Source organism: Petromyzon marinus, chromosome 40 (assembly GCF_048934315.1).
Source record: "Petromyzon marinus isolate PM22_M1 ecotype Great Lakes invasive population chromosome 40, UKy_Petmar_22M1.pri1.0, whole genome shotgun sequence".
In the NCBI taxonomy this organism is placed as follows: domain Eukaryota; kingdom Metazoa; phylum Chordata; class Hyperoartia; order Petromyzontiformes; family Petromyzontidae; genus Petromyzon; species Petromyzon marinus.
The window spans coordinates 11,861,639-11,879,782 of NC_133706.1; the positions used below are offsets into that span (position 1 = coordinate 11,861,639).

Here is an 18,144-nt window from a genome sequence, read left to right on the forward strand (position 1 = left end):
TCACGGCCAAACACCGGTGAACCGGTCCTGGGCCTCCCCTAAGTCGACTCGGCCTCAAATGAGTACCTGGTGCGGTGTGCAAACATCGCCGTTAGGGAGACAAAGGTGGCCGGGCGTGGTGCTGGCCCCCCACCACCCCCTTGTGTGCCCTCAGGTGCTCACTAACAGCACTTTCCCCAACAGTTTGTTACAGGCTTTACGGGGGATCTTTGTCTTCGTTTGGGTGATGCGTTGACGGGGTGAGTGAGGCGGTGTGTGGGTGAGTGAGTGGGTGAGGAGGGTGAGTGAGGGGGTGTGTGGGTGAGTGAGGGGGGTGTTTGAGGTGGTGTGGGTGATTGAGGTGGTGTGTGGGTGAGGGGGTGTGTGGGTGAGTGAGTGAGGGGGGTGATTGAGGTGGTGGGTGGGTGAGTGAGGGGGTGTGTGGGTAAGTGAGTGAGGGGGGTGATTGAGGTGGTGTGTGGGTGAGTGAGGGGGTGTGTGGGTGAGTGAGTGAGGGGGGTGATTGAGGTGGTGTGTGGGTGAGTGAGGGGGTGTGTGGGTGAGTGAGTGAGGGGGGTGATTGAGGTGGTGTGTGGGTGAGTGAGGGGGTGTGTGGGTGAGTGAGGGGGGTGATTGAGGTGGTGTGTGGGTGAGTGAGGGGGTGTGTGGGTTAGTGAGTGAGGGGGGTGATTGAGGTGGTGTGTGGGTGAGTGAGGGGGTGAGTGGCTGTGTGAGTTGGGCATTACAAGCCCAGAGTGTTAAAGACCCAACGTGTGGTGGAGGTAAGGTGTGGAGGTGTACTGACACCTTTTTCCAGGACTTGTAGGGGCCAAACACACAATCACAACTCTGAGCCGGATTAGACATTCAGTGACTCGGGCTCCCTGCAGTGTGCTGTGTGTTCTCGTTGTCTGTATCCTGCCATAGCTAAAAACAACATGATGAAAACGGCCATTGGTCAAACATCCAAATGCAAAAAATATTACCTGCAAATGACTCCTTGGGTATTATTATTATCATACGCAGCAGCAGCTACATCGCCACCTACTGCGAAAATTTGGCAGGACTCCCCCACTAAAAAAAAGTCGAGACTCAGTGAGGCTTCTTTTCTCGGTATCACGCGGATTGCCGCATTCATCATAATGTGACATGGAAGAGCCATGCTGCGGTTGTGACATAAACTACACATGTCACAACGCGCCCGTGTAGTCCCATCAATCTATAAACTACACGTGTCACAACGCGCCAGTGTAGCCCCATCAATCTATAAACTACACGTGTCACAACGCGCCCGTGTAGCCCCATCAATCTATAAACTACACGTGTCACAACGCGCCCGTGTAGCCCCATCAATCTATAAACTACACGTGTCACAACGCGCCCGTGTAGCCCCATCAATCTATAAACTACACGTGTCACAACGCGCCCGTGTAGCCCCATCAATCTATAAACTACACGTGTCACAACGCGCCCGTGTAGCCCCATCAATCTATAAACTACACGTGTCACAACGCGCCCGTGTAGCCCCATCAATCTATAAACTACACATGTCACAACGCGCCCGTGTAGTCCCATCAATCTATAAACTACACGTGTCACAACGCGCCCGTGTAGCCCCATCAATCTATAAACTACACATGTCACAACGCGCCCGTGTAGCCCCATTTTTAATTGGCCCGTATCAGTCTAAAAATATAATAGACTATGGCCCACTGTATTGCACTTCTTAGTTTAAACACTAGGTGGCGCTATTGTCTTGAACAAGGCAGCGTCTCCACAAAGCAAGCAATCGAAGAAAAAAATTGCTTAGGGTCACCAGAAATGCCGGAACCGAAGAGACGCAAGATTGCAAGCGAGTGCAGAAAATTTCAGACTCGGTGGAAAAATGAATATTTTTTCATAGAAACCAAGGGGAAGTGTGTTTGATTTGTAATGAGAGTGTTGCCGTGATGAAAGAGTACAATGTACGACGGCATTATGAAACGAAACATCAGACCTTCACGTCCTACACTGGCGCCGAGCGGAGAGAGAAGGTAAAGCAAATGCCAGCTAGCCTGCTAACGCAGCAGCAGGTTGTTTTCAGTGCTAACACAGCTCAAGAAAATGCAACAATAGCTAGTTATGAAGTAGCTCAACTCATTGCCCTACACGGGAAACCTTTCTCAGACGGTGACTTCATAAAACAGCGCCTCACTAAAGTCGTGGGAATAATGTGCCCGGAGAAAATGCAGGATTTAAACCATGTTAGTGTGTCCAGAAATACGGTTGTGCGGCAAAATGAAGACTTGTCGGCTAACTTAAAACAGCAAGTGTCAGATAAAGCTTGTGCTTTCGATTTTTACTCGATTGCATGTGATGAGAGCACAGATGCCACGGACACTGCACAGCTGTTAATTTTTTTTTGCGGGGAGTTGATAATTTTTGCATAACGGAGGAACTGCTCGATCTTCGGAGTCTAAAGGGGACAACAACTGGGAAGGAAATGTTTGAAGCTGTGTCAGATGCAATTGACCAGGCTGGACTTAAATGGAACAAGCTGTGTGGAATCACAACGGATGGGGCTCCAGCAATGACAGGCGAGCGCAAAGGAATGGCCTCTACGGTGAGTGCCAAGGTGCGGGAGAGCGGAGGTGAGGCTGTCAAAATGCACTGTATCATCCACCAAGAAGCCCTCTGTGCCAAGATAATCCAGCTTGGCGATGTGATGAACACAGTTGTGAAAACTGTCAACATAACTCGTGCACGAGGGCTTTACCACAGATAATTTCAAGCGTTCCTCTCTGATGTCGATGCTGAATACGGGGACCTACTCTACCATTCTGAAGTGCGCTGGCTCAGTCGTGGCTCCGTGCTGCAGCGGTTTTATTCCCCGAGATCAAATATCGACAAGTTTTTGAAAGAAAAGGGCAGACCTCTCCATGAGATCAGTGACCCTTTATGGTTGGCAGACCTGGCTTTTTTAGTTGAGCTCACTGATCATCTCAACACCCTGAACAAGAGACTACAAGGCAAAGAGCAGCTGGTACCACAGCTGTATGCGCACATGAAAGCATTCCATGCGAAGCTCCGTCTCTTCGAGTCACAACTGCGCAACTTCAATGTAGCGCACTTCCCCACGCTGACCCAAATCAAATGCGCATTTCCAAATGCCAAGCTCTCTGCAAAAATGGGAGAATATGTGTCTGTGATCACATCTCTCATGACAGAATTCAGTCAGCGCTTCCAAGATTTTTCTGTCATTGAGAAGGAAATCACACTGTTTGTGGCTCCGTTTACAATGGATGCAGAAGAAGTGGAGGAGAGTCTGCAATTAGAACTGATCGAAATTCAGTGTGATGATTCTCTGAAGAATCAGCATCAGCTTCTCTCCCTACCTGACTTCTACCGGAGCTTGGAAAAGGCCAAGTTTCCTCTGATGAGACGCCACGCAAAACGAATGATGAGTCTGTTCGGCTCAACATACATGTGTGAGCAGACATTCTCTCTGTTAACGCTGAACAAAAGCAGACTGAGAACCAGAACGACCGACAGACATCTCCTTGACGTCCTTCGCATCTCAACCACCAAACTTACTCCTCCTGACCTGCCAGCTATCCTTCAGACCAAAGCGCAGCATCACTGCTTCCACTGAGCGCAACATTCTTCCCATTACAGGGGAGTTAAAAAAATACACGCAGTTTTCATTTGTTAATAAGCCCAATTACTTAATAAATTCAGTCAATTAAAGTTGATGACAATTTTTTAACAAACGTTAGTTGATGTGTTAACAAGCCCAATAATTTATTTGTGTAATAAGCTTGAAATATCCACATCCCCTATTTCTCTTCTTGTCTCTCCCTTCATACAGTACAATGAACCTTTTTGCAAAAATAAACCTTTTTGCAAAAAATAAAATGAAAATCTACTAATGGAGAGCAATGATGGAGGCTTTTTTTTCTTCAAACATGTTCAATTATCAAACGTAATTTACCTACCTTTGATTGATTTTGCCAATATTAGTACATGAGAAGTGAGGCAGTATACCTCACGTCTAGTGAGTGGCCCAGTCCTTCGTTTATTTTTCTGTATGTGGCCCTCGGGAAAAAGAGTTTGGACACCTCTGCCTTAATGTTTAAAACCGGCGCGCGCACACAAACACTCCCAGCGAGATGCCTGGTGGCGTGGCATGTTATTTCTGTCTAGCAAGAGGGTTTGTTTTTTGTACAGTCATAGAAAGCGATCGGTAAATGGTTTGTTTTGTCGATTTTTTTTGTCCTTTACCCCCCACCCACAATTGCATTACAACCGTGGCTTGCCGATGTGTTTTTAAGTTTGTCCCCTTGTGGTGGGTGCTAGTTTGTCTTGCCACTCGACCAGGCCAGCCAGCAGCCAACTGAGCTGGGGGAGGGAGGTTGCTTTAACGAAGGGAGGAGAGAGAAGAGAGGTTTCTTGGCTGGTTCGACGGTGGCAGCAGGGCGGGATTAATGTTCTTGTTGGCCCAAGGCACTTGTGTTTCGTCGGCCTTCAGTGATCACTCTCTACGGTTGAAACTGCCGCCCCATGTTGCTACGACCACCGCTGTCACTCCGCTTGTTTCACGCGCAGCACAACAACGCCTTTGCCTTCTCTTGCACTACTCTCTATTGAGATATGAGGTTGTCCAAAAAACACAATTTTAAGATTTTACGTGCTAATTTTTCAATTTGATACAATCTCGAAAAGTTCATCTCCGGCGTTCATTTCTCTCATCTTATGAACAAAAAACCGATTGACATGACTGCCTCCTTGTGTATACACTGTGCCAATATCATTGCTCTATAAATATCTTTTGTTCAAGTTTTTTTTGTTACCAGAAACAAGTGGAAACCTATTCTCACGTGTTTTTTTATCATACAAACAAAAGAACGTAGTACAAATATGTTTTTCGCAGGCCCTATAGTTTCTGTAGGCCCTAGGCATAGTACCTTCTGTGCCTATTGGATAATAACAGCCCTGGATGGCAGAGACATTGCTGCTGCTGCTGCTGCTCTGGAGGAGGAGGAGGAGAGATCGCTTTCGTTTAGGGGTCACATGGAGTGAGAGAGTTTACATCGAATAAAGAGTTTGTCCTGGACACGTAAAAGGAATAAAAAGATTGCAGCATAGAAGGCAGCCTGAAAGAAGAAGGCAGGCTGATGATGCGGGCCGTGACGAGGACACTGGCACCACTTGGACACATGTCGGATGGACAACAAAATGAGAATTAAAGTGCGGTGTTGTTGTTGTTTGGGGGGAAACATGGAAGTACGCCGGAAAGAGAGGGAGACCCAACAGGAGAATTGACCTGACGACTCACGACATCGTAAGAGATTTGGTTGCAGGAAAGACGTGGCCACTACTTTGAGCACATTGGAAACTGCAAGACGGAGGTGAAAGTGGAGACGCATAAACTGCGTCTATTTAATTTTGTTATCCACCCCCCCTCCCCCACCTTGTTCTTGAACAATACTACGCATTTTGTCATCACCGAGACATTCCACAGCGACCCATTCCTTGTCACGTGTAATGGCTTGCTTATCTTCATGTGAAGTTGTGTTTTAAGCAAAAGAGCCCACCGCATGCGGCACCCGAGCCGCAAGTTGTCATCCCCTGGCCTAGACACGAATGGGCCCCAAAGATCGGCTCTGCCCCAAAAACATGCGTGCATTGCACCTTGTAAAATGTACCACGGTGGCAAACGGCCATCGTTAATTCGCTTAATCATAGATCAACATTCTTGTGAGACATGTGCAAGTTCTTAGGGTATAAAAAGAAATCAAACGGTAGTTTCAGAATTTCACGTTTTATAAAGAATAGTTTTTTTTTGTCCATCTAAATCTGCTGAAACGGCACTGGTCTCTGGTTTTCAAAATTTGAAACATCCAGCAGAGGCGAGTGGCTACAGGAAGCGTTAAGGCAGCACGGTTGTTACACCTTTGTACGACGATTACTTTGATGGCGGAAGCTATTCACCAATGCGTGGGTACCCACGGATACATGCGGATCCATCAGGCGCGAGTACGTGCGGGTCCAGCTGGCATCGCGCGGACACCCGCGGGGACGTGCGGGTCCCCAGCGTACGCCAAGACCGAAGTGTGTGGCATTTAGCAAGGTTCTCATTCCAATAGAGATTTCATTAACCCTGGTCAGTTATAATCTTAAATCACACGTGCATGTTTGGTTACATGCGGTCCTTTCAAAGTTAATGCACACTTTTGTCTTGACATGGGAAGGGAGGTTCCTTGTACTGTCCCTTTTCTAAACTATTAACATGCATCAGTAGAAGTTTTACAAATGGCATGAAAATGTCTGCACGCCAATAGGGTAGAGGTATAAATAATATAATTGTCCAAGCTAAATAATTGCAGAGGTGTATCACATCACAGTTAAAATTAAACTATTTTTGTTTATTTTACCAGCCAAGGCCAACTGAGCTATGTAGTTTTTTCAGAAGCGACCTGGCCATAAATGACAGCTGAACGAAGTGGATTATGACGTGGAAATTTATAGCAGCCAAACACTCTAAACGCGTGTTTCTAAATATTTATAGCACCAAGGGGCTATTGATCCAAGCTGACATCACAAAGACAAATCAGGCTGTACAAGAACACGCCGCTTATTACTAAGGGCTGTTAAGTTGTTAAATTGACAGTATACATATTAGCATTACTAATAATTGCTCTTGTGTATGACAGAAAGAACCACGTTCTCTGAGCACGAGGGAGTTGTTTTGGAATGTCCAACATTGATCTTTAATTCGATCAAATAACAAAATGTATTCTCACGAACTAGACAACGTTCCTTTCCCACACTCTGAACCTCAGTCCTCAACATTAAACCCTGCAACACTTAAGTGTGACAGTTTGCCGTAATGAGTCTCACCCAGGGTGTGACTGGATAGGAGGGATGGAGGGGATTTCCCTTGATCTGGCTCTGGATTAATGTATACTCGCCCCCCCCCCGCCCCGCATGAAGAATGTTGCATTGACAATGCCAACAGGCTTGAGCCTGGTTCGTGATTAAGTAGACAAACTGCTTGAGAATAAACATACGCTGTAGGATTGTGGCTGTCTGCAAAGGTGGGCACGAGATGGGAGCCACAGCAATGGATGTTTTGAAGCTATCGGTGCGGAGCTGTGTCACGCCCCTCATTCCAGTCACACTCGCTCCAGTCCAACTCGTCTCGGTCACACACAGAATCAGAATATTTATTTATAGCTGGAAGAATCCGACGAGCTATAAAGCTCTTCCTTCACAGATGTCCAGTGATGTTGCAACATATTGCGTCACCTGCAACGCATTCCGGACGCTGCGTTCTCTCAGCGATCGCAGTTCTCACGCCAAGCACGCGGTTCTGCGGTCGACTCGATGCTTCTGCACTGGGCAAATTTTTGTATTATTAATTTTCCTCAAATGATTTGTGGGCCAGGTGCTGGGCTTAGACATCGACATGGGACAGCTGCCTGGGCCCTAAGCATGCACTTGCTGCCTCTGGCCCCAGGAATATTTTTCAGCCAACCCAAATTTCCACGTTTTTAATCTAAGACCATACAGGTGGAATATTTTACCGCTTTTCGCCATAATAAACTCAACTTTTAATTTTACCAGGTAAGGTCCACTGAGCAATACAGCTCTTTTTCAGATGCGACCTGGCCACGAATGATAGCTCAACGAAGTGGCTTATCGTGTGGAAACGTATGGGAGCCAAATGTACGAAACCCACGTTTCTCCATGTGGATGGGAAAAATCCACGCACCAGGCGTCAGGGTCGGGGTCGAACCCACGACCTTCTGTAATACAGGCGAGGGAGTAAACATCTCGCCACCGTGGCGGCCCCAGTAGTGGCACTTACTCCATAGCTATAAAATTACAAATTTCTTCTGATTTTGTGACTTAAAACCCAAAAATTGTACAGACAAATATATACTTTAATGTAGGAAATGTTACGGTGTTCATAAAATATAGAATGTTTCTTACCTAGTGTTTTCATATCTCTCAAATCCATGGCATCGCCTCTTGTACTCCGCTTTCAATTACACTTGAGGTTTTGGTTTCGTATTCATTGGCAGGACATTCAAACAGAATAATGTGTCATACAATAAAGAGATACGGAGTTTATCAAATCGGGAAATTGAGATAACACGATCTAACATTTCTCAACACCCTTTGCGACGGAAAATAACCATCCAAAAAGATGCCGGCGAAGAATAAACGGCACGACACGACGAAAAATGCAGAAATTCTTAAAATTATTTTTTTTTAAAAAGCGCATTGATAAAATGAATTAAACTCCTAGATTAACCAAACAGCCTTGCAGGTGATTTTCTAGCTATTCATTAAAAAAATATTCGTGTTCAATTCGTCGTTAGAGATAATAAAGGTTTCTTTTTTGTAAGATCGCGTAAATATAAATGTGTTGTTAACCCACGACCACCCGACACGGCCAATAAGTAAGGTTTGTCACGTAAACAAAACGTGCCAATAAGTTACTACTTAAGCATACACCGGTGTGTTGGAGAGAAAACCCACAACATTTATAACTTGAGTACGACGTTCTTTTCGCTGGTAATTACAACCAGCTTCATCGGGCGATTTTGCCAGCCTACGTGTTGAATTTGTGTGTGTATGCAACTATCTGACCATCCGGCCATTTAATTTGGCAAAGAATCGCAACCCTTAATAGAGGGTTTTTTGGGTTAGATCACGTACATATAAATGTACCGTTAAACCCGCCACCGCAATCGCAACCCAGATCCGTGTTGTCCTGGCCAAATGGCACAACTGAGAGCCAAGGCAGAAAGCCCTAAATGTGTAAATCTGCCACATTTAAAAAAAAATGTAGCAGATTTGCAAATCAGGGGATGAATTGAAGGACGTTTGAGAACTATGTCGTGGTCATCACTCACAATTTACTCAATGTAATTGCAAAATAAACTAACCCAATCTCAGGGCACACGGGTGATGTTTCCTGCGAGTGACAAATGCATGCAATATCTTACTTGATTCTTTCAACAGTTAATAATGGTTTCTCATTTACTCGGTTCTCATTAATCTAAACACTCAGATATAACTATCAGCTAATGAAATGTCCACCGATGCACGAAAACTCCCAGGAAGCCCTTGAGGTTGGCTACGTGGGCAGTGCGTTAGTGCCAGCAGTTGGCCAAACCGTCCCGGTTCGAACCTTCCGTTCCGGAGGCCACCTTGCTACTGTTTTGCGCTCGGTAGCAGCGTTGATGTTGAATTCGCATAACTGTAAAGGGCAATACAGAGCGGTGACATTCCAGTTACGTCCCACACGGACCCAACTCGATGAGCTGCGAAACATGTCACACAGATGACATTGACACTGTACAGATGACAGTAATACTGTACAGGCGACAGTGACACTGTACACGAGACAGTAACACAAAGAGTGACAGTAATACTTTAACACGTAGGCTTTCGCGACCAGTATTATTCATAATAAAGGTTTTTGGGTTAGATCGCGTAAGTATCAATGTGTCGCAGCCCTCCACCACCTGACACGGCCAATCAGTAAAAAATGTGTCACGTTAACAAAGTGCCAATTAGTTACTTCTTCAGCCCACCGGTTTAACACACTTACGCGATCTAACCCAAAAATCTTTACGTATTATGGACAGTAATACTGTACAGGCGACGGTGACACTGTACAGGTGGCTGGTACTGTACAGGGGACAGTGACACCGTACAGGCGACAGTGGCACCATGTGGGTGACGGTAACACAGTACGGGTGACTGCCACCATATGGACGACAGTGGCAATGTACGGGCAACGGTGGCACCGTGCTGGCGACAGTGACACCCGTACGGGCGACACTGGCACCAGATGGGTGACGGCGTTGCCGTACATGCACTTGAGCTGCTGTCCTCTTTGCTAGATGCATGTGTCGGGCAAACCTTTAGGGCCTTCATTACGTTGTAGCAATGCGGCGCTCGTGGCCGGCCCCCCACCCAACGCCAACCACCGCGACTCGCACGCACACGCACTACGCGTTGCTCTCCCCGGGGGCCAGGGGCACAGGCCCTGCCGCCCCGGCCTCGGACCCCGGCGGCCCTCCCCGGGCCCCCTCGGCGGAGCCCGGCCCGTTGAGGAAGCTGGCGGCCTCGGCGAGCTCGGTGCCGCGCTCGGCCGCTTCGCGCTCGCGGTCGAGCAGGCGGTAGTTGATGAAGTTGGCGATGAAGAGGAAGATGCCGGCGACGCAGAGGATGGCGCCGCTCACGTAGAACATGTACTTGTATTCGCCCGTCACATCCACCAGCATGCCTGCCGGGGCGAAACGCGCGGCTCAAAAAAGTTGTCGCGAACGGCGAATGGTCGACGTCGCGCGGTCACGTTATCGGCCCGGTGGCTCAGCGCGAGAGCGACGAGCGGTTCGCAGTCTAAAAACTTGCGAGATAAAATCCTCGTTTTTGGACTCAGGGGTCGGTGAGTGGGTTGACTCAGACCATAATCCCCTCTCTCTGGGGTTTGATTAAATAGATACCACTTTGTGGGGAAGTCAACAGTGGTTGTCCTATGGTGCGCCCCCCCCCCCCCCCGCCAGAGGAATGTGGAATTCCACCATGCATTTTAGTTAGCATTCAGTAGAATAAAAAATATAAATTTACTTCACGGATTTTTTTTTCACCAAAAGGTCCAATCAACATATATTGTTGACGATTCAATATATAACGTTTATTTATGCCGTAAAATGATACGTACATTTACCCACGTAAATGTGTGTTTGTATAAATGTGTATAAACATCGCTAATGTGAGCTGAAGCAACAATGGCACGCTAAAACATTACCACACTTGGCACTATAATTTATTCGACTGTTGTTGGTGGTGGGGAGGGTCAACGATCAATTACGATCACAAACTGATACTCCTCGGTTAGAGTTTTTAATCCCTTCCATGAAAACTACTGTTCACCGAACTAACTGCTGATCGGATATAGGAATTACATGTTCGATGCATTATTCCGAGCGGTAGTAATAGGCCGAAATTGGCACCCGCGTGCACAACGTAAACTACCGTTAATCAAAATTTGAACACGTAGTAGGCTTTCACGACCAATATCATCCATAATAGAGATTTTTCGGTTAGATCGCATAAATATATAAAACCCGCCACCACCCGACACAGCCAACTAGTAAGGGTTGCAGAGATTCAAAGAGCGCAGAAGGGTGGTCAACACACCTACGCCTCTATATAAGGAACGAAACAGGTGGACTTCTCCACAAATCTGGCTGTCGCCTGATGAAGCTAGTTGTTATTACTGGCAAAACGTCGTACTCAGTTTGTAAATGTTGTGGCTTGGCTCTCCAACACACCGGTTAGTGCTGTACTAGTGACGAATTGGCCATGTTCTGTTTACGTGACAACCCTTACTAGTTGGCTGCGTGGGGTGGTGGCGGGTTTTAACGACACTTTTATATATTTACGCGATCTAACCCAAAAACCTCTATTATGGGCAAGATTTGAACGTTCGTCGAAATCATGGGGATCCTATGGGAGGCGAAAAGTTATCCAGAAAACCGTGAACCGATGTCACCGCGATCATCGTCGCATCGCGAAATTCCCGAACTGCATCAACCCTCGCGCTACGGGCGGCAAGCGGCGAGCGTTGAGCGTTGAGAACCGGCGAGTCTCCCGGCGAGTCGCTCACCTCCGATGGGCGGGCCGAGCAGCACGGGACACGACTCGATGATGGTGACGAGCCCCACGGCGCTGGAGAAACGGGCGGCGCCCACCAGGTCCATGAGCGTCTCGAACAGCATGGCGCTCACCATGCCGAACGCGATGCCGAAGAAGATGGCGTAGATGACGAGGCCGCCGTAGTCCGTGGCCATGGGCCCCATGAGGTGGCAGAAGCCGTTGAAGATGAGCGAGAAGCTGAAGAGGTACTGGATGCGCGGGCGCACCAACTTGAGGTTTCCCAGGATGCCCGTGAGCGGGCGCGTCACCATGTCCACGAGTGCCAGGATGGAGAGGAGGAAAGCGGCCGAGTACTGGTCCACCCCCATGTGCTTCGCGTACGGCGCCAGGAAAATGAGCGGCGCGAAGAGCCCGAAGAAGAGCAGCACGTTGCCGGCGAGGTAGATGAGGAAGCCACGGTGCCGGAAGAGGGTGAGGTCCAGCAGACGGCTGATGGTGGCCAGAATGCCGGGTTCCGGCTCGGCCGCCTTGGACCCCTCGCTCTCTGCGCAGTTACAAACAGAGTCATCCGTTAAGATGTAACACTTGTATCTCTATTAATAAGCTCACAATGCGCCGATGGGTTTGACCCGGACAGTCCAAGAACTGAGATCCGTGTTCGGGTGGCCGGAAGCGATTTGTGCCGAGATCAAGTTCCAGTATTGTGTTGAGATTGATTGCAGCATACGGCACGGTTTTAATAGGCCTAAGCCAACTGAGAGATATCTGGGTTTGGTCTTCGGTGGAAAAGGTGGCGACCCTGAGCCACAGCACAGCAAAGGCCTCCCACGCTCTGTGCCACACTCAAGGATCAACCGTCAGATTAACGGCCTCTACTCAAGGGGTCGCAGTGGTCAACGTGCTAGACCCCTGCTCGTGCGTGGTTGCCGAGTCTCGCCGTCCTGACGGAGGGAGCTGAGTGATGCTGTCCCAAGCTGTCTCGCTTCTGTCGAGGGGCCCAGCGAGCGTGGAGGCACCAGACCGCTGCGTTTTTTTGCAACTGGCAGTGGATGTGCAGAATTTATGAAGCATGTCAAGGGCAGTCATTCCCGAATGTTATTGCAATTCAGCATGTCCCAATTTCCACAAGGATGCACTTTTGGAACATTCCAAAACAAGACATTCAATTGCGTTCCGTTACATATTTTGCCATTTTCGGATTGAATGCTATTTCATCAGGCTCAGCTCATGGAATTCCAAAGCACGGCTGGGACTGTGATGAAGAACCGGCTAGAGTTAAGCGTGGCTCTGAGCCAGCTCACTTGAGCCAGAGCCAAGCCGTGCCTAAGAATACAGACCTCAGTGTTCAGAGCACGGGGGATTTTCTGATGCGGTACCTGCAGGGGCGCTGCCCTTCTTTGGCCCGATAGGCCTCATGAGCGATCCGGCCAGGCAGCAGTTGAAGAGGATTCCCGCCAGGATGAGGAAGCTGCCCCTCCAGCCGAACGCGTCGAACAGCACCTGGTTGAAGGGCGCCAGGCTGCTCAGCACCACGGGGCTGCCTGCCATTGCCAGGCCGATCGCCATCGGCCGCCGCTTATCGAAGTAGCGGCCCAGGATGGTGAGCGCTGGCTGCAGGTTCAGAGCCAGGCCGAAACCTGCAATGCAAAGACGGAGCACGTGAAGGGGCGGCCAGAGGGCTCGGGGTGAAACATACGACAGGACGATCGCGGCCGCTGCTACGGATACATGAGAGTGTGTGTGTTTGTGCGCATGCACTGGACTTTACAGGTGCTCGCTAACAGCATTTGCCCCCAAAGAATCTGTTGAAGGCGATCTTTGTCTTTGTGTGCTTCGGACTCGAGCCTGCAGGCCCATGGAGCTCTCATGACTTGGGGAGAGCAGAGCAAGGCGTTCCCCACACACACGCACACACAAGTGGAACCCATGCAATCCTATAGGAAATTACCTTCATGCCTCCAGCGCTGCCACTATTTCCCAGTCTGGGAACCGGTGCTTTCCGTATTGGGTGCAGGAAGAAAGCAAAATCAACAAAATCAAACAACGCACATCGTCTCAATTCAATGTAAAAAAAAAAACAAGAGACTGGGTTGGTAATTGTGTACAAGTAAAAAGGCTGAAAGCACTTAATTAACACCGCCTTTCAACAACGGCATTCATAGCAGACAGGGTGGAGCAGTTGTGTACAATAGTGAGAGAACGCTTTAATAATATGGAAGCAGGAAAGCTATGCATTCAGGTGCGATCAAGGACGGCTGACTACAACATCGCCCTTCACTGCCTCACGTTCCTCCACAAACCTGCCCCTCGCCTACCCCTCCCCTCTTAACATCTCGCCACGGTGGCTAGGAGATGTTAACTACCTCACCAGATACACAGGAGGTCGTGGGTTCGATCCGGACCCTGACGCCCGCTGTATATTTGGAGTTTGCGTGTCTGTCTCTCTCCCCGTGGTCACGTGGATTTTTCTCCGGGTCCCCCGGTTTTTTCCCTCCACATTTAGAAACAAAATCACGCGTTTATAGTCTTTGCCTGCTATAAATTTCCAAACGACGACAAGCCATCTTCGTTGAGCTATCAATTGTGGCCAGGTCGCTTCTGAAAACGAGCTACATAGCTCAGTGGGCCTTACCTGGTAAAATAAAAAATAGTTTCGTTTACAGAGGGACCTCCATATGCTATTTGGTCTCCTCCTCCAAGCTGCCTAGGCATTTTGTAAGAGTCGAGCGTACCCACAATTCACATATAGTTAAAAATGTAGTCTTATCTACCCATACTCAGCAACAAGGGACTTCTCTTGAAGCCCCCAGGCAGCCCTCTCCTGCTGCCACGTTTCTTCGCAGTTCAGTTGGAGGCGATGTTGCTGCTGCTACTACTGCTGCTGCTGTGTGTAATCCCCGTTGAGCGATTCGCAGGTAATCATTCAGCATTGGGATGTTTGGCCTAATACCGGTTTACAGTGTGCAGGCTTTTTGTGTTGGGCGCTGAGAGGAAACCGGAGGAGAGCCACGCAGAACAGGGGGAGATCATAAAACTCCACTCACTCACTACTCACACTCTGCAGAAGAGGGGGAGATCATAAAACTCCACTCACTCACTACTCACACTCTGCAGAAGAGGGGGAGATCATACAAACTCCATCCACTCACTACTCACACTCTGCAGAACAGGGGGAGATCATAAAACTCCACTCACTCACTACTCACACTCTGCAGAAGAGGGGGAGATCATACAAACTCCACTCACTCACTACTCACACTCTGCAGAACAGGGGGAGATCATAAAACTCCACTCACTCCCTACTCACACACTGCAGAAGAGGGGGAGATCATACAAACTCCACTCACTCACTACTCACACTCTGCAGAACAGGGGGAGATCATAAAACTCCACTCACTCCCTACTCACACACTGCAGAAGAGGGGGAGATCATACAAACTCCACTCACTCACTACTCACACTCTGCAGAACAGGGGGAGATCATAAAACTCCACTCACTCCCTACTCACACTCTGCAGAACAGGGGGAGATCATACAATCTCAACACAGAGTCGGAAATTGAATCAAGGTGCTTTTTGCTGTGGGACACACGCATGTTCCCACCACACGCGTGTTCCCACCACACGGCGAGAGACGGGGAGATATTGCGATGTTTCACCCCCCCCCTCGTGCCCCCCCCCTGCACACCCCCCCCCCCCCCGTCATGGGGCCACGGTGGCATCACGTAGCCTGGCGCAATTAAGTTGATTATTTACACATCCGAGCTAAATAATTCGGTCATTAACTTAGGGTGACTGAAATAATTACACATTTTTCTCCCCCTGCTCTGCGCCACATTCCTCAACGCCGGCGTGAAGCGACGGGTGGATTTGGGACACGAAGGTGCCGTTTCTTCACGAAGGTGGAAGTATCAGAGGATCGCAAAGGGGTGGCCCAGGAAGGCATCTTGAATTGTGATCTTGTCCGGGGCTGAATGGAGGACCCGCATCTAACGGGGAGCCTCCTGGCCTATGACCACCCGGCAGTTCGCGAGCACTGGGTCAAGCGAGCCGGACGCCGAATGTCAGAACTGCGTACAGACTTCGCTTGTGTTGAAGCGATGCTGTCGAAAAAAAAATCGCTCCAAGAAGGCCGTGGCTGCTGATGGGATGTGTAAAAAAAATTGTATGTGGAGGGAGAGATTGAGAAGGGAGGCGCAGAGAGAGAGAGAGAGCGGCGTGATCTCTGTGTGTGCCCTGGCCGTGCGTAAAGCCTGAAGGCCCCGCTCATCCGGTGGCCCACCAGAACACGCGAGGGCCCAGCTGTTCTCTGAGGACTAGGGCGCGAAAACTCGTGTCACTTCGGATGCCGAGACGGCACGACGGGAAGGAGCAGCGCCAGGGGCAATGAGGGTCGCAGGGTCGATCCCGACCCTGACGCCTGTTTGCTGTATATTTGGAGTTTGCGTGTCTCTCTCTCTCTCATTATCATCACGGTGGCTGGGAGATGTTAACTCCCTCGCCTGGTACGCAGGAGGTCGCGGGTTCGATCCCGACCGTGACGGCTGCTGCTGCTGTATATTGGAGTTTGCGTGCCTCTCGCTCTCCCCGTGGCGGTCGCGTGGAGTTTTCTCCGAGTCCTTTGGTTTAAGAAATGACGTCACGCGTTTCGTGCATTTGGCTGCTATAAAATTCCACGCAATAATACGCCACTTCCTTGAGCAATCATTTGTGGCCAGGTCGCTTCTGAAAAAAAATCTATACAGCTCAGTGAGCCTTACCATGAACAAATGAAGCTCCCACCCACAGTCCCAACGTGCGTGGGGCAGAGGGCCCAATCTCCTCCCCGTCCCGGAACCCAGGAGCACTGAGTTCGATCTTCGGCCCGCGGAATTTCTTATTACGGTTCGTGCCTTTTCCCCGGGGCTCTTGTCAAATAAAAAATAAAAACAAAAAAATCTGCACCAGCAGCTAACAAACTGTGCTCGTAGATCACGCGGGGTCAGCACCTGCACAACACGCCCCCTGGCGCGTCTCTCTCGCTCGCTCGGTGTGTGTGGGCATTGCGTGGTTGTTTCATTTGCACCTCTTCGTCTTCATCATCATCATCACCACGGTCCATGGGCAGATAGCCCCGTAGAGGTGTCCACCACACTTTTCGTCCATTCGCTTCCACGTTTCCTCCGTCTTGCGCCAACTTGCTCAAGGAGTGGCCACATCTTTCTGGCACCGACCTCTTACGATGTCGTCGTCAAGCCATTTCTCTGTTAGGTCATCCTCTCTTTCCGGCTCCTTCCATTTTTCCCGAACAACAACAACAACTACTACACACCTTTTATTTTCCTGCCGTTGCCCATCCTACTACAAACGTGTCCTGCTGAATCTTACTCTTCTGGTCCCTCCCGAGTGCCGCGCCCACCGCACCGAACCGCCCGTCTGCTCGTGCGCTCTGCTGTACGAGCAGACTCCCCGCTGCACTTTTTTACTCGAAACATTATCTTGAGACCGGGAAAACGAACGGCCAAGAGTCAAACAAACCAGTGTGATGAACGCACGGCGTTGCTCTGCGTCATATTTTCACCGAGCAAACACAGCACAGGGAGTAGTCACTGCACGCGAGGCCGCGTGTAACGTGCGGGAATAGGGCAGTGTTCGTGGTGACAGTCGTGTGTGGTGTTTAGTGTAGTGTATAGTGTAGTGTATAGTGCAGTGTATAGTGAAGTGTATAGTGTAGTGTATAGTGCAGTGTATAGTGAAGTGTATAGTGTAGTGTATAGTGCAGTGTATAGTGAAGTGTATAGTGTAGTGTATAGTGTAGTGTATAGTGAAGTGTATAGTGTAGTGTATAGTGCAGTGTATAGTGAAGTGTATAGTGTAGTGTATAGTGCAGTGTATAGTGAAGTGTATAGTGTAGTGTATAGTGCAGTGTATAGTGAAGTGTGTAGTGTAGTGTATAGTGCAGTGTATAGTGAAGTGTGTAGTGTAGTGTATAGTGTACATTTATAGTGTAGTATATAGTGGAGTGTACAGTGTAATGTATAATGTAGTGTATAACGTACATGTATAGTAAAGTGTATAATGTACGTGTATAGTGTAGTGTATAATGTGCGTGTATAGTGTAGTGTATAGTGTAGTGTATAGTGTAGTGTATAATGTAGTGTATAGTGAAGTGTATAGTGTAGTGTATAGTGAAGTGTATAGTGAAGTGTGTAGTGTAGTGTATAGTGTACATTTATAGTGTAGTATATAGTGGAGTGTACAGTGTAATGTATAATGTAGTGTATAACGTACATGTATAGTAAAGTGTATAATGTACGTGTATAGTGTAGTGTATAATGTGCGTGTATAGTGTAGTGTATAGTGTAGTGTATAGTGTAGTGTATAGTGTAGTGTATAATGTAGTGTATAATGTACGTGTATAGTGTAGTGTACAGTGTAATGTATAATGCAGTATATAATGTACATGTATAGTAACGTGTATAATGTACGTGCATAGTGTAGTATATAATGTAGTGTATTGTGTAGT

The 18,144-nt window shown here is 48.5% G+C and overlaps 1 protein-coding gene across 4 annotated transcripts in view; it reads right to left on the reverse strand.

Annotated features, from left to right (window-relative positions):
• Positions 1 to 7,170: 7,170 nt before the first annotated feature.
• The window catches only part of LOC116950595 (monocarboxylate transporter 2-like), a 39,645-nt gene continuing 28,671 nt past the window's right edge, over positions 7,171 to 18,144 (reverse strand). For all 4 annotated transcript variants that reach the window (XM_032968496.2, XM_032968497.2, XM_032968498.2 and 1 more), the window contains exons 4-6: positions 13,017 to 13,277; positions 11,651 to 12,184; positions 7,171 to 10,264 (exon numbers count right to left, since the gene is read on the reverse strand). In XM_032968496.2, coding sequence (XP_032824387.1) covers positions 9,987 to 10,264; positions 11,651 to 12,184; positions 13,017 to 13,277 — 1,073 coding nt within the window. In that variant the 3' untranslated portion in view covers positions 7,171 to 9,986. The remainder of the gene's footprint in view (positions 10,265 to 11,650; positions 12,185 to 13,016; positions 13,278 to 18,144) is intronic.